At 55.5% G+C, this 23,635-nt stretch overlaps 6 protein-coding genes across 6 annotated transcripts; 2 read left to right on the plus strand and 4 right to left on the minus strand.

The window, feature by feature from the left end:
* Positions 1 to 993: 993 nt before the first annotated feature.
* On the minus strand, positions 994 to 1,853 carry EsH8_III_000804 (Emopamil-binding protein; the record flags this gene model as incomplete). Its single annotated transcript, XM_083262529.1, has 3 exons — positions 994 to 1,184; positions 1,246 to 1,381; positions 1,452 to 1,853. The coding sequence occupies 3 exons, from the start codon at positions 1,851 to 1,853 to the stop codon at positions 994 to 996; spliced, it is 729 nt and encodes a 242-aa protein (XP_083123016.1).
* A 538-nt stretch (positions 1,854 to 2,391) lies between these two features.
* On the minus strand, positions 2,392 to 2,667 carry EsH8_III_000805 (glucose-repressible protein Grg1; the record flags this gene model as incomplete). The annotated part of the gene is made up of 2 exons (XM_083262530.1): positions 2,392 to 2,485; positions 2,546 to 2,667. 2 exons carry the CDS (start codon positions 2,665 to 2,667, stop codon positions 2,392 to 2,394), a joined length of 216 nt encoding a protein of 71 aa, XP_083123017.1.
* Positions 2,668 to 6,133: 3,466 nt separating this feature from the next.
* On the minus strand, positions 6,134 to 8,444 carry EsH8_III_000806 (alpha/beta hydrolase; the record flags this gene model as incomplete). Its single annotated transcript, XM_083262531.1, has 5 exons — positions 6,134 to 6,655; positions 6,711 to 6,776; positions 6,843 to 7,271; positions 7,338 to 7,399; positions 7,466 to 8,444. The coding sequence occupies 5 exons, from the start codon at positions 8,442 to 8,444 to the stop codon at positions 6,134 to 6,136; spliced, it is 2,058 nt and encodes a 685-aa protein (XP_083123018.1).
* A 4,571-nt stretch (positions 8,445 to 13,015) lies between these two features.
* Positions 13,016 to 14,155, plus strand: EsH8_III_000807 (uncharacterized protein; the record flags this gene model as incomplete). Its single annotated transcript, XM_083262532.1, has 3 exons — positions 13,016 to 13,351; positions 13,467 to 13,881; positions 13,944 to 14,155. 3 exons carry the CDS (start codon positions 13,016 to 13,018, stop codon positions 14,153 to 14,155), a joined length of 963 nt encoding a protein of 320 aa, XP_083123019.1.
* Positions 14,156 to 16,145: 1,990 nt separating this feature from the next.
* On the minus strand, positions 16,146 to 18,098 carry EsH8_III_000808 (ATP-NAD kinase-like domain-containing protein; the record flags this gene model as incomplete). The annotated part of the gene is made up of 3 exons (XM_083262533.1): positions 16,146 to 16,591; positions 16,657 to 17,908; positions 17,991 to 18,098. 3 exons carry the CDS (start codon positions 18,096 to 18,098, stop codon positions 16,146 to 16,148), a joined length of 1,806 nt encoding a protein of 601 aa, XP_083123020.1.
* Positions 18,099 to 19,625: 1,527 nt separating this feature from the next.
* EsH8_III_000809 (FAR11/STRIP family protein) lies at positions 19,626 to 23,083 on the plus strand (the record flags this gene model as incomplete). Its single annotated transcript, XM_083262534.1, has 8 exons — positions 19,626 to 20,389; positions 20,440 to 20,582; positions 20,637 to 20,725; positions 20,772 to 21,638; positions 21,686 to 22,007; positions 22,058 to 22,187; positions 22,235 to 22,980; positions 23,076 to 23,083. The coding sequence occupies 8 exons, from the start codon at positions 19,626 to 19,628 to the stop codon at positions 23,081 to 23,083; spliced, it is 3,069 nt and encodes a 1,022-aa protein (XP_083123021.1).
* Positions 23,084 to 23,635: the final 552 nt, after the last annotated feature.

Raw genomic sequence — 23,635 nt, forward strand, 5'->3', positions numbered from 1 at the left:
CTTCTGGGCGTTGGATCAATGATACATATACCTTTGTAGTGCTAATTCAATAGAGCTTTTTATTCTTAACTGCTTGATTACAATTACTAGGCCTGTAGTCATATATTGATCATGTCACATTAGCAGCACAGGGGGAAATGATGCTGCATTCATACACAGAAACAATCATCCGCATGTCTGAAGCAAGCGATACATTTCGGTATTTTAGCTTGTGTTGACGTTTGGGTATCAAGCCGTCTTCTAAGAGATAAACCATGCCACAATAATTTAGCAATGTTCACATAAAAACAGCGTCAAATGCAGCCAATACTCAGCAAATCGCTGTGTACCATCATCTAGCCTTGAATTGTATCGTGCTGTACATGTCTTGGTACCTGCCAATGGTCCCCCCTACTTCTTTAATAATTCGGTGGCCTTACTGTTGTTTCTTTTTACTCCAAGCGTATAGTTTCAGTACTCCCGGATAGAACGAGGAATCATCGCTGGCCCGGAACAACTAGATGAGACCAAAAAAAGGGGGTCACAAAGTACCGTACAGTGAGGCGAGGCTGGGGGCCCAAGTAAGATTCAAGCTCGAAGCTCAGCCGGCAATCTAAGCCATGTGACAGGATCCAAAACATTGTTTGAGCAGAAGAAAGTTTGCGCGGTGGTATAAAGCGGTGGAATTGACGAGTAGATGAGACACAGGCTTGGCATTCAGACGTGCTCGAAGCTCTTGTCGTGCTCGGCATCTTGCTCTTGTCTATCTTACCGCCCCACGATATGATATTTCCAGTTGGCCCTCGAGCATTTTAACCGTCATGCTGGTGCCTGCAGCATCTGATGCACACTGGCTGAAGGTCAAGGCGACCTAATGTATATTGGTGCCCGACTTCACGACAGCTACTGAGCATCCTCAGCCCGCTTACTGAACCATGTCTTCGTAAGACGTTCACAAGGATATATGGTACACGGGGACCTTGATCCTCCCTATATTACGAAATGCATACTGGATCATAGGTTCTTCTTGGCACCCTGGGCCTTGAAGGCAGCGGAGATCTCCCCAAAGGCGACGTAGATGGCGTAGAGGGGGATGAAGACCCACAGCATGTTGAAAAAGACCAGGTACACCCACAGGTACATAAAGTTGCTGGTGTCAAGATTGATGTTGCCAGTCAGCCACTCGGGGCAAAAAGTCATGAAGCCTAGGCCACGTCAGTCGCGCCGGTCCCAAGTCGGACGTCAGAGAACCCATTGTCGACTCACCACCGTAGAGTTCCGCCGTTGCGATGATGATCATCCAGATGTTGACCTTGGGGTCGCGCTTGGCAATGCTGTAGCAAATCCAGACGGCCAGAGGCCCGGTGCCGAACACTGTCAACAGCTCCAGCGAAATCACGCCCTATACTTCAAATCAGTCCCAGTCCCTTACGATTCCCCCCCCCATTGCAGCTCCCCACGGGACAACATACCAAGTCCGCACCGGCCCATCTCTTATCAGCCCGCGCATACACCATCCACAGCTGCGCAAAGGGGTTATTCCCGCCTGCCTGGACGCCATTGATGCGGTCCGAGTGGCCCAGAAAGTTGGCGGGCGATGGGTGGAAACCGCCGAGGTCTGCCTCGGGGACGTCGGCGATGGGGATGTAGGAGAAGAAGCAGTGATACAGGAAGCTGCCCTCGAGAAAGAAGTGGATTAGGGCGTCGAAAGCGTGCCAGATGAAAAGTACGCGGTAGCTTGTCGAGGTCGTGGGGTGGAGCACGCGGCGAGAGACAGCGATGGCGACGGAGAGGAGGACGAGTGTGGCGCCAAGGGAGATGAGGGTTGTCTGGTCGAACAGGTCGGGAGGCAGAGTTGAAGATTCGGTTGACATGGCGGGCAAGTTTATTTGCTGATAGTTTGGAGTTGGAGGATTGATGTGCTCAAGTTCAAATGGACAATTTGAACACTACGGCTCAATCCATCATCTGGCGTTGCGGGCACGAATATTCGCGACGTTGAAACTAATGATCCGTGCGCCGGGACAATAAACCCGGTTGTGGAGAACGGCGCTAGATCTGGGTGGTGGAGCACGAAGCTTTGTGCAAGGATAAACGTTGTAAAGATAGTGTAACATCATAATGATATCAGAATCTTATATTTACTTACAGATGACGAAGCTGTATCTGCAAATCTGTAGTGTTATTATGACTATATTGATGAATAAAGTGAATATACACCTGTTCAAACTGTTAATATAGAATCACAAGCCATGGGAAAATAGTAGTTTGGCAATGCAGTGGCATTATGAGCTATTCTAGGTATTAAGATCCATAGTCATCCCCAGTAGTCATTGCCTCATTGCATGTCCGTTCCCATTCCAAACGCCATTCCGCTGAATCTCCCGAATGTTGGGGTATCGTGGGAGAAATTTAGTGCTTGGCAGCCTCCTTGTAGCCCTCGCCCTTGAAGTCGTGCTTCTGCTCGTCGACCTTGTCGCCAACGGCATCCTTGGCAGCGGAGGCACTGTAAAGAGAGATGTTAGTTCTGATCCAAGACTATATGGAAATGGTGATTATAGCTTACCGGTTGCCGATGGAGACGTTGCCGTCCTTGGCGACCTGCTTGTTGGTCTCCTTGGAGGCGGTGGCACCAGCCTGCTGAACGGACTCAGCGACGTAGTTGGCGGCGTTCTTGATTTGATCCATTTTGAAGATTGGGTTATTGGTTGTTGGGTTGAGTGTGGTTGTGTTGGTAGTTGGTTTGTTTGTTTGCTTGTTGTGTGTGATGAGGAGAAAAGAAAGTCGGGGAGAGGTGGTGGGAAGACGAGGTTTATATAAGAAGTGGTGGGCAGGCTCGAAGCCGTGAGGAAGGAAGGCGGCGGCTGTCTTCTGCGGTCGTGGTGGCTTCCTTGCGCTGCGTGGCCCGCTGGCCTTGCCCGAGTTCATTCAGAGAAGAAGCCAAGGGAAGGAATGTACCTTCCGCCTGGCACAACTAGAGAGAGTACGTTCCCGGCTCTGCCCCTCCACACTCTGCCCCTCCCCCTCGTTTAGTCCTCTCGAACTCAATGTGTGTGTCTCTCCCTGCACGTGTGTTGCCTCCTGGGCTAGCCTACTCGCGGCTGTAGCGTAGTTTCACCCCATCTGGCAAAGACGCTCAGGGTCTATCATGTGAATTGAAGAAATGGCGTCATAGACTACGGCTCTGCCTGGGCCTTCTTCGCGGTTACTCCAGTTAGTGGGAGCTATGTTCCGATCGCATGGAACCGACCAGGAACCTGGGGGACATGTCTACCAGAAAGGACGAAAAAATGGCCACATACGGAACTGCATTTTGGGTGGATACCGTCTCACCAGCCACAAAACGGAGCTCGAGCTCTAGCTCTTGCATGAGCTTCTGGGTGAGCTCCTACCTCGCAAATGACGTCACGAGAACCACTGAGGCAGGAACGGGCAAACGCCGACGTCATAGTGGCCCGCCCCCGGCCAACTGAGGCAGGCTGGCGGGGTAAGGCACCTTACCATGTACGGATACGTTTGGCTGCCAAAATTCCACGTCTCCACCTAGTTGGTCCTTCGCGTTTGCAGCAAAGACATGGCACATGCAAAGGGCAATGGCAGGCTCGCGTGCTACGCTGCACAGGACAGACAATCGCATAACACTGGCCGGCAAAATACGTCAGCTTGTCGATTGCACCCGGTGGCTAGCCAACCAGCCAACCCATACATCCGTCAGGAGGATGGCATTTTTGCAAATCTCGATCTTGTCATCATGACTTCCCCACCCTTCTGGGACACCATACTGCACTCCCATCATCGGAGCACCTCCACACTTTTGCCACGGAGCCAAGCAGCCTCACGGAGGCAGCCACAGTGGACCACCGCGCCGAAAGCAAAGCAAAGACAAGCAGAGCAAGCAATTAATCCAAGCAATCCAAGCAATCCAAGCAATCCAAGCAATCCAAGCAATCCAAGCAAGCATCGACCACGACCTCATCTCCTCCCCGGGTGGACGCGGGCCAAGGGCCTTTCTGGGACCACGGCAGCAACAACTATAGTCGTGCTCCTGATTGGTGATAAACGCATGATGACGGCATTGAAAAGTAGCTCCGTGCTATGAGTATGGGGGGGACCGTTCTGGACCGCTCAAAGTGCTCGATAGCCCTTACTGCTGAGCTCTAAAGCTTTGGGGTCCTAGCTCCCCGTCCGTTGCGTCCGCGTCCGCGCCCGCCCCTCGCCATCTGGATGCGGCAAGATGCGGGTTTCAACGTGCACTTGTGCTGTCCGGCAAATCCCAGTAGTGACATAACGTTGCCCGATTCGCCCTCTCGTCAAGCAACACCTGTACGCCATCGAGATCCCTTCCCTTGGCTTACGACCACTGCGACAATCGACACACAAACAGCCGTAGTCTCATAATTACGCTGTCAGCTTCCGCTCGGACGTTCTGCTCCGGCGCAGAGCGGCTGAAGGGCCTGGACAAGGGGGTGTTCCCCGCTGCGTCTCATGTGATGGGCCATAGTTGGCCAGCTTTGCCCCCAGGCGGACGAATACGATGCGAGGAAACTGCCGACGAATTTCCCAACAGAGTAGGTACTTTCCCGCTCAATGGGATGTGGCCAATCTGGTGGTATTGTCTCAACTGCCTATCGACCCGTTTGACAGAATATGTACATCACAGCATGCCGATTTTTCGCGTTGGCAGGGCTAGGTCCCACTTCCTCCGGCCTCGTCCACTCGTTCAGATATTCGCCGGTACCAACAGCTGCTGGTCTTGTGGGCTCTTGCAAGGTTTGCCTCTTCCCGGTTCGCTCGGTACCATCTCCGCGATGCCATTTCCAGAAGCCGAAAACATCCCACGTAAAATACGTCACCAAAACGACATACACAAACACGTCAGTGGTCCCCTTCCTCGGGGCTAGGTAACTTGTGCTCCAGCGATCATGCCGCCGCAGGCATTGAGCGGCCATATTCTACCCCTCTTCTGCCCCTCAATTGCGCATTCCTCTTGTTCCAAGACGTCCATACCGTAGACTACATCATATCTGCATCCCACTCAATAAGGTAAGTGGCAATCAGCGGGGCCTAGCGTCTCCAGGAACTGAGCCTCGGCGTCTCGTCCGGCCCCCACCAAAGCATAAGCTATGTCGTCAAGCTTTTGTTGAGCTGGCAACTTTGTCTTTGTCGTTGCCAATGTTGTCGACAGCCCTAGCATCGTCGCCTTTGGCATCTTGGACGCCTATCCGACTCTCCTGCTGCCAGGGGGGCGGACCTGGTCATGAGATCCAAGCCGCTTTCCATTCCCCAAGCTAGGCATGTATTTACGTACAAACTGCTTCTCCAAACTTGGGGGAACGTGGAACGCGTCCCCTCGTCTGGCCCGTGCAGGAAACACATTGAGAAGCAACACCGGACTGCGGAACGATGCGTCGATCGTGGACGCTAAGGCACGCCTGGCGTGCCCCGCCTTCCAACCTTTTTCGTGCAGCGATTCCCATAGCCCCTGATGATCGATGCTACAGTTGGGCATCGACCGCATCGGCGGATATTCCAAGCCCGCTCGGCGGCGCGGACGGGGCCATCTGGCACAAGCCTTGGCGGCCGATGGGCAGACCGCTCGGCGCGCCGCTCGGTCTCTTGATTGAGGGGTAAAATCTGGCTTCGGCGACTTGCTTTTGTTTTGTCTCTACCGCGCACGAGAACGCTTCGAGACGAAAGACGTCATCACAAAGTGCCAGGCAAAAGCCTCAATGTGGAGGGATTCCTTACATGGCCGCAGACAGAGTGACTCCCATTCATCATTCCACCCATTAGGTATCGAGATTGGCCATCAACGACCTTAGCTGCTTAGTTACCTTGGCGGGGAAACCTTGATCGCACAGAGATGCTACGATCTCATATCATCCATTCCGTCTAGTCGAACCTTCTGGGCGGCCCTCCCCATCCAGGTTGGAACCAGGAACAGCCGCTGGACTCGCCGGTTGCTGACGAGAATGCGGAATCACGAAAACTGCATCCAGCCAGCAATGCGATGCGTATCCAAATCCACATGCAAAAATGTGACTCAAAAGTGCCTCGGCCAGCGGCAATACGGCTGGCATCAAGCCGCAGCTCCCTTATTCCCAAGCACGAGAACGGCGGAGACCGGCACTTTCCTTCTGATCCTCTCCGTGAATCAGGCATCATACAAGCGCAGCTTCAATGGCGGTGTCAGCCGATCGACGATCTTCGCATGCACGTCTCTCAACCCTTGCAAGATATGCAGGTCCTCTGCGCGCATACCGGCGGTGTTATCCATCGCCGCACCGTCGTAACCGCCCAGGAATGGCTTCCAAGGGCGCTCGTTGCTCTTGCACTTGTCCCATCCCGACAGGGACCCGTCGGTCGCAACAGTAGGCTGCGGGGGGACGATGCCTTTCTGGAGGTAATCCTGTATCTTCTGGATGGCGCAGAGTGACACGGCGGCCAGGGTGCAGTGTCCCTCGGCCTCGAGCTCGAACACGCTGGCGTTGACAAAGTTCTGGGACATCTTGAGGGCCGAGGAGAGGGGCGTGACGGGGTCGTGCGTGTTACCCGCGAAGAGGATGGGGAAGGAGGTATTGACCGGATCCGAACCCTGGAGATTCGCGTCCCAGTCGGGACTGGGGAACTTGGCTTCGATGGCCCAGTCCTCACACGAAATCATGAGGGACGTCCACTGGTCAAGTAATTTAGAACAAGTATGCTCACGTTGGAGTGCAGGTACAACTTACGACGTCCGCGAACGATTTGGTGTACTCGTATACCTTGCCGAAGACCTCCTCCAAAGTCTCGTTGCGCTGCCAGAAAGGTCGCCTCGTCAGCGATGGGGTCTCTCCGACTTCGTTCCAATGTTTGCGACCTACCTTGTACCGCTGGTCACTGCAGCCAATGGCCGAGGAGCTCTCGCCAGGATAAATAAGCAACTTGAACTTTGCGTCGCACATGAAGCCCAAGTCAGGCGCAATGACCATATCAGATATGTCGTCGCCGTTATACAACCGGTTCAAAAAGTCAGCTACCAGAGGGAATATCTTGACGGGGGAATATAGCGCGGTGAAGAGCGTCTTCTTGATGTCGGCTTCCAACAGAACAATGGGCATGTGGCCCAAGGCAGAGACGACGGTGAGTGGTTCGGCCCGCAGCTTGGTCATGACCTGCTCGTAACGCTCCTTGATGGGCTCTGGGCCGTCGTCTCCCTCGCGGAAGAGGGCGCATGCATCCTGGGCGAGGTGGCAGTAGTAGAAGAATTTCTCGAGGACTGCATCTGCGTCTTGCATGGCCGAGATCCATTCCTGTTTGAACGGTGAGCTTTTGGTCCAATCTGGATGTAAACAATAATAATAAAAAGATGCGCTTACGGGCTCGTTGTATGATCTGGAGTTCACAACGCCATCGAGTATCATTCGGCCCACAGAGTCGGCTACGGAATGGGAGTGATGTTAGCCATGTCACCAGTGAAGAAAAAATGGGAGAAGGGGTCACGTACGATACATGGCCGCAAAGGTCTGCCCCAACAAGGTACCATAGCTGAAGCCCCAGTACACAAGCTTGCCCTTGGTAGAAGGCGGGGCGGCCTCGCTTGGCGACAGCACGCCGGCACCAAGCGGAACGGTCTCGAAGATATTCTCTTCAAGCCAGGCGGCATGGGCGTCGATGATGCTCTTCATGTCTGCCGCCACATTCGGCGTAGCCATGTACCTGAAGCCGCCCGCATCGCCGTCCTTCTGAAGACACAGCTTCGATACGGCCCTGGATCGCTGAGCGTACTGTTCCAAGGAGCCGGCGGTAGTGTTGGGCAGGCCAATGTCGTGGGCCATCACCGTCCACGTGAGCCGGTGCATGGTGGCGAGGTTCTTCGCTCCGATGGAGGGCTCCTCGCCAGGCTTGGTGTCGACGAAGCAATCGGCATTGGGCGTGGTGGCACCGATGCCACGAGGGTCGAAGCCGATGATGTCGAGGTTGCCCCCGGCGGCGGCCTGAATAGCGGGGCCAAAGGGCGGGGAAGCGAAGGCGGTGCCGGACCCGCCGGGCCCGCCGGGGTTGAGGAGAAGCGGGGACTCGGAAAAGCGACCGGTTGACAGGCCGTGGCCGGGGGCGGGGAGCAGGACCATGGCGACGTGGACCTTGGGATTGTCGGATGACTGATTCAGGGGCCGCTGGTAATCCATCGGCACAGTGAAGCGGGCACACATGTAGCCGGCTGGGATCATGCCAGGGAGGGAGCAGCGCACCCAAAGCAACTTCTCGCTGGGCGGGATGTCCGCCCAGTCGGTGAAGATCGGGAACGAGTGTTGGGGGTTCGAATGAAGGATGGCATTGCGGTCGTAAAACCAATCACTTAGTTTCCACGCCCAAACGGCGAAGAGGACGAATGCAAAGACGAGAGACCTTGTCCATTTCCTCGGCTGCTGCGAGTGAGCGGGCCGAGGAAATGTGCTTGACTCGGCGAAGCTCTTCGCCGACATGATTGAGAACGATAATAGCAATGCGATATTGGGCAAGATTCAGAAAACAGCCCCCAAGACCAAGTCAGGTAGATAGGCCACAGATGGAGAAACGCGCCGACGATTACGTTGACGTTGGAGTTGACGTTGGGTCAGGACGGCTGCCTGCGGCGACGGCTGGGGAGGCGACAGTGAGACGCGGCTGCTGCAACTGGGCGGCACGGGGAATCGCGCTAGCCAGTGAGGAGATAAGCTTGGCGGATCTTCATTTTCTCATTCGACGCCTCGCCTCGGCCAAGCAATCCGCTCAGCTCGGTACGTCTCATCGAGTAATTGAGGTGCAGGACGCGTACATGTCTCTGGATTCCTTCAAGCGTGAGTTTCGGTGTGTGCGCGGTGAGCGTGCGGTAAGCGACAAGCACAAGCCCGGGCGTTCAAGTTCGGAGACGTTTGGGGGGGCGAGGTCTGCTGCGCCAAGAGCTCTGTGGCGGACTCTAAGTCGGTCGATGGAATATTCCGACTGCAATATAGGGCAGCTGCGGCAGCTTGCGGCAGCACTAGCGGTGACAGCTTCGTTGGTGGAAACGCGGAGGCGAGTCAGGCTTCCTTCCACGTGTAGTTCAAGACTCCAGAACGATCCACGATGACCTCCTTCTTTTCCAGACCGGCTCGACCATTTGACACGTCTGAGGGTTGGCCTTGGCGTGTGCGATTAGCGACGAGCAAGTGCCAGGGGGGGATATCCCGCAATGTTTCGCCGTTTTGGGTGCGTTTTGGGACGGGGCCCACAGCACGGCTCTGGCTCACCACCATCTCAGCCCAGCCAGCAAACAAAAACGAGGGAGGGTGCGGCGGTTGAGAAACGGCGGGTATATCCATCATCCTGAACAAAGCTTTGTGCTGGCATGTCAGCCCCAGTCACACAATGGCGCCACAAGAAGAAAATCTTTTTTTAGAAGTTGGCCCAACATTCGCAATGGGTTCCGGATTGCTGGCCAGACCGAACGCATGAATGGAGCACCGATAGAGACGGGTTCGTCTAAGGGTTCAATCAGCTAGTGCTGGAGGCTCGTGGACGTCTCAGGTCACCGGCGTCAGGAGTCTATTTCCGGAGCGAGAGAATAGCACGTTAGCTATAGCACGGAGTATGTGGCGAGTCTTGGTCAACGGCCGTTCCATTGTCAATTGATCGCCGTGTTGCTGCCGTCACAATTGTTGTAGTTGCATCCTGTAGCCGTATGGCCGGCTTGGCTGACCTGAAGGCACCGAGGAATGCAACCAACGTGGTGGGTTGGGTGACAGCAGGGTGAAGTGACAATTCCGCGTCCGTCTGAAGGGGTACAAGAAGGCTCTGCGTAGCAAGGGGGGGAAGGTGAGGGATATCAGAAGGAGAATACAAGGGAAAAACAGCGGATGCAACCCTGAGAAAGACCCTGCCCGATATGAGAATACGTTTTTGCCGAGTGGTGGTGGTGCCTGTTGGTCAAGCCGCCCCCTTCCTCCAGCGTGGCACTTGTAAAAGGCAACAATAGTCGACAGCGGATGTTGCAAGTGAGAGGGATTGTGGATGGTGCATGGACTCGTCCAGGGGGTTCAACTGCGACTCTGGCCAGGCCTAGTTGGTGGTTTGTGTAGCCAAGTAAGCTTGTGTGGCGAGGTCCCGATTCTCGAAACAAAATATCCGATGAAATCCGCAGCCGGTCTGTATTGTTTTTCTATGGCCCCCAAAGTGAGGCCGAGATCGAGGTCGCATGCATGGATGGCGGACGACATGGCAAGACCAGACGCAGCCAAGAGCGCCGATGGATGGTCTTGGTCGAACCTTGACACGACCATTGGCCTCCGGGCCCAATGATAGAGAGAGACGGCTTCCCCAGGAAATGGAGTTGCGTAGTGAAGAAATGGGGCTGCTGGCAGGATAATCAGTAACGCAGAAGGCTTGATTGCGATGTCAGGCGCCTACCAAGACTCCCAAGACCTGCCATTCCGCGCCGCCTGTCCCGCACGAGGCTTATTTGCCCTTTCATCCACTAACATTGGACCACACGGCAGAAGTAGCAACAGTTGATCACAGACAGCGCACTAAAGATGGTGGCAGCGACTTAGACTTTCTGCCAGCAGGCCTAGTCAAATGAAAGCTCGCCCTAAGGAATCTTGGAAACTTCTCTGCAAGGTACCGAATCTTGACTACCTAGGAACGGAAAATGGGAGGGGGTTGGTAGAGTCTTCACCTGCAGCCCAGAGAGACACACACACAAGATGCTAATTCCCCTCTCACTAACTCTCTCTCTCTCTCTCGTCCACGCTCTCGGCCAGAATGCAGTACTCGTTTTTTCACAGCAAAACCGAAAAAGAGAGCCCCCCACCTTCTCCCGGGCATGGTGCCTAGAAGCGACGACACCGGCTTGACCACCGACCACTCATCGACTTCGGAAGCATCCAGGCTCGCCCCTGGTACATGCAAGTATCCTCACCAGAAACGGGATGCGTCAGGTACTGCGTACGTGCATGTTCGCCTCAAGTCATATCGTAACTACCCTGCAGGATGCATTGAGACTCACCAAGGTGTGTCAGGGGCAAAACCGAAGAACCGCAAAACAAACTCTTTGCGGTCCAGCGCTAAGAAAACAGGGGCTAGTCTGATGTCGACGGCTCGCGATGCTAAAATTGGCTACTCGACAGAGCCCAAGCAACGAGGCAGGAAAACAGGCGCTAGGAAGGGTGGGCATCTTACAACGGCGACTATCACGCAGCCCCGAGGTCTCAGACACGGGCGGAAGGTATGGAACTGTGTCGCACCAGGAAGAATCCAGCACCACCGCACTCGACCACAGACGCCCCTGCTCCGCCAGTCGAACTCGTCCGTCGTCTCTTTCTTTTGCCCCCCTTTTTTCTCTGTATTGCATCCCAGCCCACCCATTCGGTCCCAAAAACTGTGTGGCGCAAATCGGATCCCTCGTTTTGCGCCGTCCCACGGGGTTCTTGGGGCTCCTCCTGACACTTGACAATTGGCAAACCAACGGGGCACGACTGTCATGCGTTTGTCCATCCGTTGACCACTAGGCGGCTTTCCACCAGCCGCAACCAAGAACTGGGGAAACGTTCTAGAGCAACGCCATCCCAGCAACTACCGGTACTAGTGTGCGCTTACTTGGCTTCGCACGACTCGGGAGGGAAACCGACGGACCGGCTTACTCATTGTTTGGCGCTGTCACTGCACTGTCCGCACACCAAAACGCCGATACACGGCCGCGGGAACTCGATGATGGCCCTTGGCGGGCTTGGTGCTCCAGCCGCCGCTGCATCCTACAATGCCAATACGCGGGAAGATCTCTTGTGCATCTTGGCTATTGCACCCTCGCTAGGGGGCGGAGGGGATGAGGGATGGGAAGCATGTTGCAGCCGCCTACCAAACAGAAGACGACACCGGCCACACAGCGACCCGCCATGCGCCAAGAGCGAAATCTGCCCCTTGGCACTGAGATGATGCTCCTGAGTCTCTCTACTCTCAAATCCGCGCCCGTACGCTACTTCGTCCCAACGGATCGGAACGAGGAGGATTAAGAAAGGCTGGGCAATATCGCTGATGTGCACGTCCCAGCTTACATCGCAGAAATTCCTTGGCATGGTCTCAAAAGCGACTGACCCACACCTGAAGTACCGCGGCCCTGGACCAACTGCCAGAGGGCCGAGTCGGATCTCGCTGCGCGTCCAAGGGGGGCCACCCCCGTACCGGCAGCATCTGAGCGTGGATCTCTGGGCCAAAATTGGCATCCTACCTGACATCTCCCGGCCATTGCATAGAGGCACGGCGACGATGCCAAGACTCTCTAGTCAGGTCTCCCTCAAGCGTGGTCTCGAATGGCCCTCACGTTGCACCCTCTCACGCAGGCACCGTCCAGATGAATATCCCGACCTGGGATGCCCAATTGGCCCCCGCCGCCTATCTCTGGTGTCACCTGCGTTTCATGCCTCGACTGCTTCGGTTGCTGCTTGGACCTCACACTCAACCTCTCCAGTCCCGCTGGCTGGTAGCTAGGTTGGTCGTCCATCGACCCAGTCCTCCATCTGCGGACACTGTTCGAAGCCTTCCAACTGGGCAGTCCCACCTCACCGACGGCACAACCCTGCGCCTCCGTACCGACTCGATCGAGAGCCTACCCCAGACAGCACTCACCCCCCTCTGCTGATGTCTGAGGGCCCACGGCCAACGTGAGGCTTTCTACGGGACCCTATCTCTTGGCAACTTGGCAACCATGTCTCAAGCATGTGGCCAGTCGTGCCCTCTACTCGTTCATCTTGGCTCGTGGGGAAATATATGAAAGCTAAACCTCGTGCACCTTCTCACCAGTTCTCTTCTACTTCCTCCTTAGCTGTGCTCGACTGGTATCCTGTCTCTTCTCGGTTCTCTTCTTTCCTTTCCAAAGACCACAAAGTCTTCTTCACTTCTTCCGCTGGCCGTGTCTCTATTATACAAAAACTTTACGCCTATTATTTAGTGTCAACACCCGTGGACTATTCCCCCACTCCTTCTCGACGCCGCTCATCCGAATTACACAAAGAGATACCGATTTCCCGAACAAACCGACAAGATGGTCAACCGATATATCTTTGCCCTTGCCGGCCTGGCCGCTCACATCAACGCCCTCCCCTTGAACATCAACCTTGGCGCTTACTCTCCTGCCTTGGTGGTGGGTGATGGTGAAATTTCATTCGGGGGTAAAAGCGATGTTTCTCAGTTGATGAACGTGCTGGAGGGTGCGGCTGTTAATGCCGCCCAAGGTGCTGCTACCCAGCCGGCCGCCGCTCCGGCCGCCCCGGCCGCCCCTGCCGCTCCTGCCGCTCCTGCTGCCCCGAAGCAGCCTGCCGCTGCCTCGATCGGCGCCACGCCCGTCGCTGCCACTTCCGCGGACAACCAGATCAACGAGGTTAGTAACCCTGTTTAACGTTGGTGCAGTTCCATGTCTGTGTGGGCGGCACACGACCCGGGCATCTGCATTTCATCGGGCCAATATCGGCTAACATAACACCACCCACGTCTAGGCCCAAGCCATCGCCGCTCTCCAGGGAATGGGCAAGGAGATCGCTCCCCGAGTCCAGCTCACCAGGGCCCGCGTTCCGGCCCAGAAGCGAGACCTCTCCGGCTTCGACCGCGCCCTGAAGTATGCCGAGGCTGCCCTCACCAAGGGCCCCAAGGTCCAGCTTGGCACTGGCGCAGAAGGCTCTGGCGTCGGTATGATCGTTGACCCCAATGTCGGAGCTGGAGCTGGTGCTGGTGCTGGTGCCGCTGCCGGTGGTGCCGCGGGCGCTCCCAAGCAGCCGGCGGCCGAGGGCCTTGCGCGTCCCGCGGGCACCATTGTTGCTCAGCAGAAGGTCAGGGCTCGCTCCGAGGAGTCCCAGCAGCCCCGCCGCCGCGCGAAGGTCACCACCATGTACGTCCGCTCCGGCGTTCCTGCTGGTAAGTAAAAAATGGCAATCACATGGGCAACGAAAGGATACGTGCTAATCATCCGAGGACAGGCGTTGAGATGAGCCCCGAGAGACTCGTTGCCCGCGACCCTACCCCCCTGGGCGCCCCCTCCACCAACAGCATCGTCAAGCGCGCGGAAGACGAGCTGAACACCCGCGCCGTCGGTGGTGCCATCGACACCGTCAACCTCAACGTCAGCGGCGAGGGCGTCACCATGACCTTTGTCGAGACCGAGGCGGAGGATTTGGAGGACGAGCAATAGATGATGAATGCTGCTCTGCCCTGCCCTCCCTGCTCGGACCGCAGGCCTTTTTGTTCCAGAAAAAGAAAAAGAAAGGAAGCAAGGAGAAAAAAAATTGAGAAAAAGTTGACAACACACACGCAAGCCAAATGGTTTCTTCTCTTGCTCATTCACATTCTACGACTCCCCGGCCTCAGCCCTAATCCCTCCCCTCCCCCTCCAAACCCAAAACTCCGCTGAGTGACGACGGGAGTCATCAAAACACACTCGGCCTCACGCTCTCCCTCATGGGGCCCGCTCGCATTTGCGTCTATTTTTGCGCCATGATATCAAACATTTCGGGAGTGCGGGTGTGGTGTTGTTCGTTCGTCTTAGACAAATCCTCGGCATGCGGCGGCGTGTAACATCATCGAAGAGTGGAACGACTTGGATTTTTGTTGCATTTTTATTTATTATCCATTTTTTTTTCTATAAAAACAACGGGCGGGCGTATCGAGTTTGAGACTGTGTAACCTGACTTTTTTTTTCTACCTCAAAAAAATACCTCTATTATCCATTGCCCAGCGACCTCGATATCTATGATCTCTCTATGCCTAGTCCCCTATCCCTCCCATTTCCCCAATTTGATTATTTTCTTTTTCCTTTCCTTCTGCGCTTTCTTAGCATCCAATATAGAATTGACCAAAGGCAATCATGCTTTGTTCCCTCCAAAGCGAGAAATCGCCAGGCCCCCCGGTCCGCGTGGACGTTCCTGCATGAAGAAAAAAGGCACAGTGGCGTAAACGCTGCAGCTAAAAGAGACCGTTGATGCGCATGCATGCATGTATGGTGATCAGTTCCGAGTTTGTCTTGATAGGCTGTGAGACCCTCCCCCAACCCCCCATCTCCCTCTCGTCCCTGCCGCCGACAACAACATCGGACCGCTCCTCCGTCCTCGGACGTCGCAGCATCGTCGCAAGTCCCCAGAGCCGCATCTCTGTTTGGTCGCCCCCGGCCCCCACCGCGCCTCAAGTAGGCCAATGGGGAGGAAATTAGCTTTTCCTTCCGTGGCGACGCCAGGGTCCATCCCGGTTCCGCAAGCGGTGGGATGGACGGGCAGCCCGCGTCCAAGACAACCCGCGGCTAACCAAGCAGGCAATAGCTGCGTCGCTGCGTCGGTCACCCTTGGTATGGTAGGGCCAGGGTGGGCAGCACCGGCCGGTGTTTTAGCCTGCCGGTTCGTTTTTGGGGGACGTCCCTCTTTGCCGCGGTTTGCCCAGAGGTGCATCCCCGAGGGAAAGTAATCAACCCGCGCCTCTCCTTGCAAGTTATTCGTAAAGACGGCTTGAGCCTGCCCGCGTTCCCGGGGGGGATGAGGGAGGCGGGAAAGAGGCTGCCTCCCTCCCGCACAGTTCCCATTCATATCCACCTCCCGCACCCAGCCCAAGGGGGGTTCGTGATCATTATGTTTCTTGTACGCATCCTTGTCTTCTACACGGGTGCGTAGGTGTAAACAGGTGTAGAGCTGCAATCTTCTGGTCCGGATACGACAACAACGAAGCTTTTCGGGACGGACGGAGTGGCCGGACACCGCCAAGCATGCTTGTTTGTGTTTCTTCTTCAAACTCCCCATCCTCCAAAAACACTTTGTAGTCCCGAAGCTTAGCTGGAAGGCTTGGATGTGTTCGTAAACCTGGCTGATCTTCGTTTCTCGGCGCCAAGTCCTCATGATGGGAGTTGAACCTTGCAAGGCTACCGTCGGCGGTTCCAAAGACGCGTCAACCGTCCCCGGAGGCCGGCGCCCAGACCTGCAGTGCCAGGAGGGATGGAAAGTAACAGTCTCCCTGATCGGTCACGAGACATGATTTGAAATATGCCAAGCGCCCATCCCATGATGGCGACGTATGGCCACGTGACTTCATGATGTTGACAGGCACGGCGGACAGCCATTCGGAACGCTGTTACCCGAACCCTTCCTTTGGGTGTGCGGTGGTATTTTCTGGTCTTTCATTGGCACCATCGACGAACGGAACTATTTATCCCATTCTTTGTATTCCTTCTGCTTCTGCCGCGTGTTCCACCCAAGCTTGCCGCTGATGCTGTTGACCCAGTCTTCGCTGCGGCGGCCCTGCGCCTGAACGCTTGCAAACGGATACCGGCTTGCGCTAATGGTAACGTAATCTCCGGGGAACAGCTCCACACGCTCGCGACCGTCGAAGCTGGCCCATGAGTTCGTCCTCGCATCATAGGGGACCCCTACACGAAGCACAATGGTATCCGGGAGGATGATTGGGCGGAAAGAGAGTGTATGGGCGCAGATGGCTGTGACGAGCATGACAGGGTTTTCCGGGTGGCAGAGAGAGCCGCCGGCCGCCAGGTTATAGGCGGTCGAACCTGTTGGGGTCGAAACGCAGATGCCGTCCGCCAAGACGGAAGTGAAGTGCTCATCGTCGCCGAAGATTTCCGTGTATGACATTGCTATCCGGGTCCCGTGGGTCAGTGGCCCGAGATCAGGCAATAGGGAAGTGTTACTGGGTGCTTACTTGGATTTGGGCCACGGTCCACCACGATTTCATTCAAGATCTCAAAGGTCCCGTCCGGTTTATGGGTGTGTTCGTCTTCCCTCTCCTCGCCTATGAGTTCTTCGACGAGATCGGGCCGCCGTCCATCGTCGTCCTGGCTGGAGCTGCTTTCCTCGATATCGGCCAACTGCTTCCTCTTTTGGCTCCTCATGATCGTTCCCTCAAAACGCAGGCGTAAGCTTACCGTGACACCTTTGTTGAATGCGCTCTCGAGAATGGTTCTGTGCTCCTCAAAATCGAATTTTGTCAGGAAGCCGAGACTGCCGAGGGAGAAACTCAGTACCGGGGGAACGATGCGCTGGAATAGCCAGCTGGCATAAAGCACAGTACCGTCGCCTCCTAATGTGATGACAAAGTCGAACATGTGCGGCCGATTCCTGCACATGTCTTCGTCCCAGTACCGAAGGCGCTTGGAGATACCATCGCTGCTGTCCTCGGCTTGCAGTCTGCCGGCATCAACAGCGTCCCCCTTAAGCTCATCAACCATACCCGCTGCATTGAACTTTTTGTTGCCCCTGAAGTTCTGCTCCACATAGACGGTGTACTCAACGTCCCGCTCATGCGACAAGAGCCACTTGGTCAAGTTCCTGGTTCGAATGATTAAGTCTGCATCGTGAATCTTGGTCAGGAGGAAAATGGTCTTGACGCGGAATCTAATGCGCATGCTACTGAGTCGTCTACTAAGCTCGCGGACGCCCCAAGCCATTTCGCTCAACTGTTTCTTGGTGAGGAGCCGGCTATGGAGCTCGTCGTCGTCTTCGGAATGCGCAAGGTCGACCTGTGATGCAGACTTCATGATTTCGGTCCGCCAGGACCTTTCGTCAGTCTGTCCAACATCACTGTTCTCGGGGCTGTCGGCCGCCAGAACTGAGGCTCTCTGCTTGGCGGTGCGCCCTTTGGGTTCGACAGTCTTGGACATACCCGTCTCCCCGGACACGTCCCTGGCGCCCGATTGTCGACGAGGACTCTGGTAGGTGGGATGGCCGTGATGAAAGTGGTCTGTGGAGGGTTTTGTACCACTTGATACCGAGTTAGACCTGGAGCCATGGTTGCTAGCGGAGGCAACAGCGTCGCGAGCCTTCCTTTGGCTCTCGAGGAACTGGTGTACGATACACTCGGTTCTCTTGCTTGGGTGCTGTGGCAGAGGCCGCGACGTCTCAGAAGTTACCAGAGAACTCTTACGGCGATAGGGATTGCCAGGATCGAAGGTGACCTAAAGAGTGGGTTAGCAAACATTGAGCAGTTCTCTTGGCAAAGCGCCCCATAGGAGAGCCAGCTAGCTCAAGCTCATGTACCTCAACGGCCTTTTGGTAATCGTCATCGCTTCCACTTGAATGAGCGTCCTCGTCATTCGCGAAGCCAACATGCTTCACATTCTCGTCGTCCGCATTCCCTGCGCCCATCTTCAAAAACAGAGGGGCGTTGCGGCGACGAAGGAGTCCTTGTACGTTTGAAAAGCCTCGACGAGGCGCGGGGTAGGTCGAAAGCGCCTAAGTGTGTGCTTGCGAACGGCGCGAGGGCAGTCTCGCGAGATAGGTCCGATGCTTGAAAAGTTTGCAGTTGAGAGACGCAGCATGCGAGACGAAAGCAAAGGCAGGCCGAAATTCTATCACAATTTCGCCCTCGTTGGGAGGGTTGTCAACGATGTGAGTTGTGTCGTGCAGTTTCCGGATTCAGTAGCAGCGAGGCAATTAGAACTGGGCGTGTAGAGTAATCAATCGTCCTCGCAGCGTACCTCCCGAGGCCCGTACCTAAATGGTATGAGTAAGAGCCAGGATGCGGGATCCAGACTACTGCAAGACGGTGGTACAGACGAGAAGGGAGGGAAAGTAACAAAATAGGTGGTTCTGTGGATAATTAGGTACCCTTACGTGAGATAGATACGTGAGGTGAGAGCGGCCCAGCTTCAGTCTCCGACTTCTTCAATTCTGGCGGGGCCATGTATTAGTGTAGTGACGATTGCAGACTTGAGTGCTTATTCACCGGGGTGGATCGAGCTATCCACCGAATGATTAGTAGTCTGCCCGCTGTGGCTTGCTCGTGGCCCCGAAGAACCCGTGACAAGTCGCTGACGTCGTCGTCTCTCCCGCAAAAGGCAACTGTGCGTACTCGGCAGCACCACAAAATACCGGACGATGCACTCAAGGACTGCCAACCGGGTCTGGGCGTTGGCATCTTTCTGCCGCTCTAGGTACCTACCTAGGTAGTGTTGGCCAAGGGCCCCACTCAAGCAGGTGCACTGGAAATGCCTACATAGTACCTACTGCTACCCTGCGTGTCTGCGTTGGCGGGTGTCTGTCTGTCTGTCTGCATGACTGGAACCTTCGACTCTGGGAAAACTGGCCGTCTGCTCAGAAATCCAGACTGTGTCTATCGTACGCATTGGGCCACGTCGGCTGATGCTCCTCGTGCGTTTCAACGTTCCAAACACGGGACGACCATTCCAGGGTCTTGGGCGAGCTTGCTCAAAAGGTTTCCTTGCAAGGCGAGATCGTGATGCTTATTGGTGTACTGTAAGGATAAGGCAATCGACAACATGTGTAGAGTAATAGATTAAAACACCTGTGCACAAAATCAGGGTACGGGCAGCGCTGTCCACTCCAGAAGGCTGAAGCTGGGGGGTCTTAATTCCAGCCACACCTAACACACCCCGCCAAACCACCTTAAGCAGCTGCCCTGCAACCAATCACAAGCTGCAGCGCAAACTGCATCCCGCTCGAGGCTGCATCTTCACCGCGTCACTCTCAACCTCCTTTCGCGCTCAACCATGAGCCTGCCCCTCGCAACGCGATTCCATATGTTCTCGACACGTAGTATCCTCATGTCGCTCGATTAACCACCTCGGACGAAGCACTTCCGAAGGCTGCCCGTCTCCCAACAGCCTTTCAGAGCATGATATACCCTCCGACCAACCTCCACCTCCTTCCAGGATGAACTCTCTGTGGTCATCGCGGGCTGCCAACGATGGCGCAGCCGCCGCAAAGGAGCCGCCCCAGACTGGCGACGTCGCAGATGCCGTCGTCACCGAAATTGGCCCCGAAATGAACAACCAGGCCCCTCCGCCTCCGTCACGACCGGCCCTGCAGAGGAACTCGTCTGCGCCTTCGCCTTCGCCCGATCCCGTACCCGTTTCGGCACCAGCTCCGGCCCCCCCTGCTCCGATGCCTCCTGCGCCCCCCGAATCCCAGCAGCCGACCGACTCGCTCTCTCTGATGCAGCTCAGGCGCATTGTCGCCGAGTTCAGCCGTGGGGAACCCGTCGCCTACGACTTCGTCTACAACGACATGGGGTCGCATGATGAGGAGATCGACGAGTGGTTTGTGTACCAGTTTTGGCAGTGGGTACGGCTCAACGCTGCTCAAAGAGCATTCGAGTGGCAGTGGGAGCACGAGTACGATATCCAGACGGGCTGGGAAGAGACGGAACCTCGGACAAGAGCCAGATTCGTCCAGGACGCCATGGACGGCCTTCAAGTCAAGGACCCCGCTCATCGCTCAGCTTCCATTGGCAAGGTGCTGTATCTGGTGCTAGGTCGATGGGGCGACACGTCAACTCCTGCCACCGTCGGCGACCGGAGATCGGCTGCGAGTGCGACGCAGCTAGAAGCTATCAGGTCAAGCATTACATTTTTGACGTCCCTGGATGGCATCGCGACCGTATGGGCAGCCCTGCAGGCTTGCTTTGACGTCTTTTGGTACGTTTGGCAGTGGTATTCGTTTCTATGTCGTGGGCTAATTTGACTAGGTCGGACGACCCTCGACTCGTTCAGCCTGGCGGCGCCCAGGAGGCCCAAGACGAACTTATCAACCTGATGACCATCATGTACATCATCATTCAAGAGGCACTGAGCTTCCCCAAGGACCTCGAGGCCACCAGATCCGAACTTCGTAAGCATGAACCGCGTGCCACTTCTCCTAAAGACCCGATCTGACAGTCTCCAGTCTCTCTGAAGCCGGGCTTGGTCGATTTCATGTCCATGGCAACCGCCAAGTTGCGTTGGGATGATGGTAATCTGATGCCATCAAGCCAGGTACGGTTATTGACGCGTGCTGGTGGTCCGGGCTAATTCTTTCTAGATCTTCTTGCTGCTTTGGAAATCCATTCTCCTGGTCATGGGTGGCACCCAAGAAATAGACGAGGCCAAGAAGGCAACTAGCGAGTCGCCGAATGCAAAGTTCAAGGACATCATCACAGCGTCACCTCTGGACTATCACGTGTTCAGACAGGAGCTTACTTCCAAGTATCCCTCATATGTCCCGCCGCGAACCCTGATTCCTCTCGAGCCCGAGAACACGACCCTCCTGCCACCCCTGCCGAACCAGCCCACCAGGAACAGTGCTGCAAATGGGATTATCCCCGTACCGCCCAACTCACAAAGCGGTGGCGCTTCCATTTTACACCAACCCGTGCACATCGCAACGCCTGCTCCTTCGCCACCGCCATCTCCTGGCGTCGGCGGCAAAGGCGGAAAGAAGCAGAACTACCAGACGAACCAGAATTTTCCATTCATGTACCCGCCTCTGGACGCCACCAGCAATAGTGCCGGTGGAAAGGGCGGTGCGGGCCTACAGGAGCAGCTTGTTGGTCGCAAATGGGAAGGCAGTGATATCCCCGCGTCGATTTTAGAGGCGGGAGAATTGTTTGCAAGGAGAGTCCGTATGACACGCGCCACACGGCAGTTGTGGGAGGAACGCGAAAGCTTCCTCAAATTTGAGAGAGGATGGGAAACGGACGGCAGCGACAGCGACATTGACGACCTCGACCTCGATGGACTGAGCCTCGAAGAGAAAGAGGAAATTGCTGCGTTGAAAGCAGAGACGAGGGCCGAGGAGCGGAGGGCGGCTCAATATACGATGCGGGAGCCAGAGATCGACTGTGGGCCTTCGTCAGAGAAAGTGAACGACGAGGTCAAGCGGCGTCTGCTTGCCGTTGAAAGCTTCTACGTGAGCATATTCAAGCCACCGGCAGAACCTGACTAACTTCTTGACAGAAAGAGTCTCTTCCTCATTTACAGTCGCTCGTGATCGTACTTTTGCGGCCGATTCTCATGAATGTCACTGCTGTCTTGTCACAGCCTGCTGCATCTCAGCAACACCCGGGCATGACCGGCAGGGGTGCCAACGGGGGTATCAACGGCGGCCCTGGACCTAACAGACAACAGCAGCCCCAGGACCCATCCTCGGCGGTCTCTGGCCCATCTGAGCTTCCTGAGATGTCACCGGAGGAAGTGGATGCGGCACGGTCAAGAGAAATCACCACGAAGGCCATAACAGGCATTCTGCTCCTTCTCTTGAAGTGGCTCAGAGTCTCTCGTGAGCAACACCATTTGAAACATCGAGGCGCCTGCTGACGAGGATACTAGATGTTTTGAAATTCGAGTACATGACACAACTCCTGCTCGATTCCAACTACCTTCCGCTGGTCCTCAAGCTGTTCGCGCATCAGGATGTACAGCAGGTCGTGGACAGCAAGACGGATCGGCTAGAAAACAGGTGCGTAGGACTTCAAAAGGCCAAACAGGACAAAGCTGACCGTCTAGCTTCTTCCACTTCTGCAATCTGCGCTCGAAACACAAGGACAAGCCGCCTGCCGAGGAAGAGCCGGAGGAGGAGAGCGAAGACGAAGCGGCGCCACCGCCCATTAAGAGAAGACGGTCGCCGCCCCGAGCGACCACGGCCGCTGCTCACGACGGTGATGGCAATGGCAGGCTTGAGGGGCAGACTGCGGCGCGACCCGAAGTCGACGAGCTCGGATACCCAGTCAATGACCTGCCGGCCGAGCCCATCACCGACTTCTCGAGACGAAACTTCTTCTCCCTGATCAACTACCTGCGAATTATGCAAAAGATTTGCAAACACAAGGCCCACAGAAACCTCCTCTTGGTTCAGTACAAATCTGCCAACATCCTTCGCAAGTCTCTCAAGATTCCTCAGCCGGAACTCCGACTCTACACCTTGAAGCTGTTCAAGAACCAAGTCCCCTACTGCGGCCGTAAGTGGCGGCAGAGCAACATGCGCGTCATCACGGCGGTCTACCTGCACTGTAGGCCCGAGCTGCGCGACGAGTGGCTGGCCGGCAGCGACGTCGACGCCGAAGTCGACTCGGCGCTACCGCTGGAGCAGGCACTGCGCAGCCTGACGCATTGGTTCAATGTGCGGAGGCATCCGGACAAGATTGCCGTTGAACTCCGGGCTGCCCTGCGTGAGGAGCAGGACTTCTTCACGAGGGAGCTGGAGAAGCTGGATATGAACTGGGCGGATGTCGGGGCCGACGATGGCGCAAACAGTGAGTGGGAACACGAGGCGGCCGGATGGCCATGATATTGCCCTAAGGTTTACTTTCGACGAGGTTGCTGACACTTGGCCGAGCGTCGGGTCTAGGTTATTGACAGCGCCGGGTTGTATGCAGCGCACGCCCTTGACACGGGGACTCGAGATGAGCGGGAGACGTGGACTGGCTAGGTCCATATCTCATACATGTACCACATTGAGGCCAGTCTTAGCGGAAACGCGTTGTTATGACGTGCACGAAAATACCACTGTTCGCAATGAAGAATGAAACTGTCGATGAGATGATTGAAACAAGGACCAACCACGTGTGCATTTGTCGATTGGAACAACGCTCCACATTCGCTGCGCTGACAACTTTGCAGAAATAATTGTTTTTCACCCACGGCTCACGTTCGTAACGACAAAGTACCTGTCAATCCGATTTGATGAATTGATTAATTCTTGACTACAAAAAAGATCTCGCACAAAAAAACAAAAAACAAAAAAAAAGGGAGGTTTTGTCGACTCTCTTTGACGACATGCTAGACTCCTCCAAACCCTGGGTATATTTGCCATCCTTGACCAGTCTCGTTCCCTTTGTTGTACAGTTTCATTAGGGTGGGTGTTGTTAATTGTTCTTCTTCGTCTGCTCGTTTTATTTTTCATTTTGC

This window comes from Colletotrichum jinshuiense, chromosome 3 (assembly GCF_051148585.1).
Source record: "Colletotrichum jinshuiense chromosome 3, complete sequence".
NCBI lineage: Eukaryota > Fungi > Ascomycota > Sordariomycetes > Glomerellales > Glomerellaceae > Colletotrichum > Colletotrichum jinshuiense.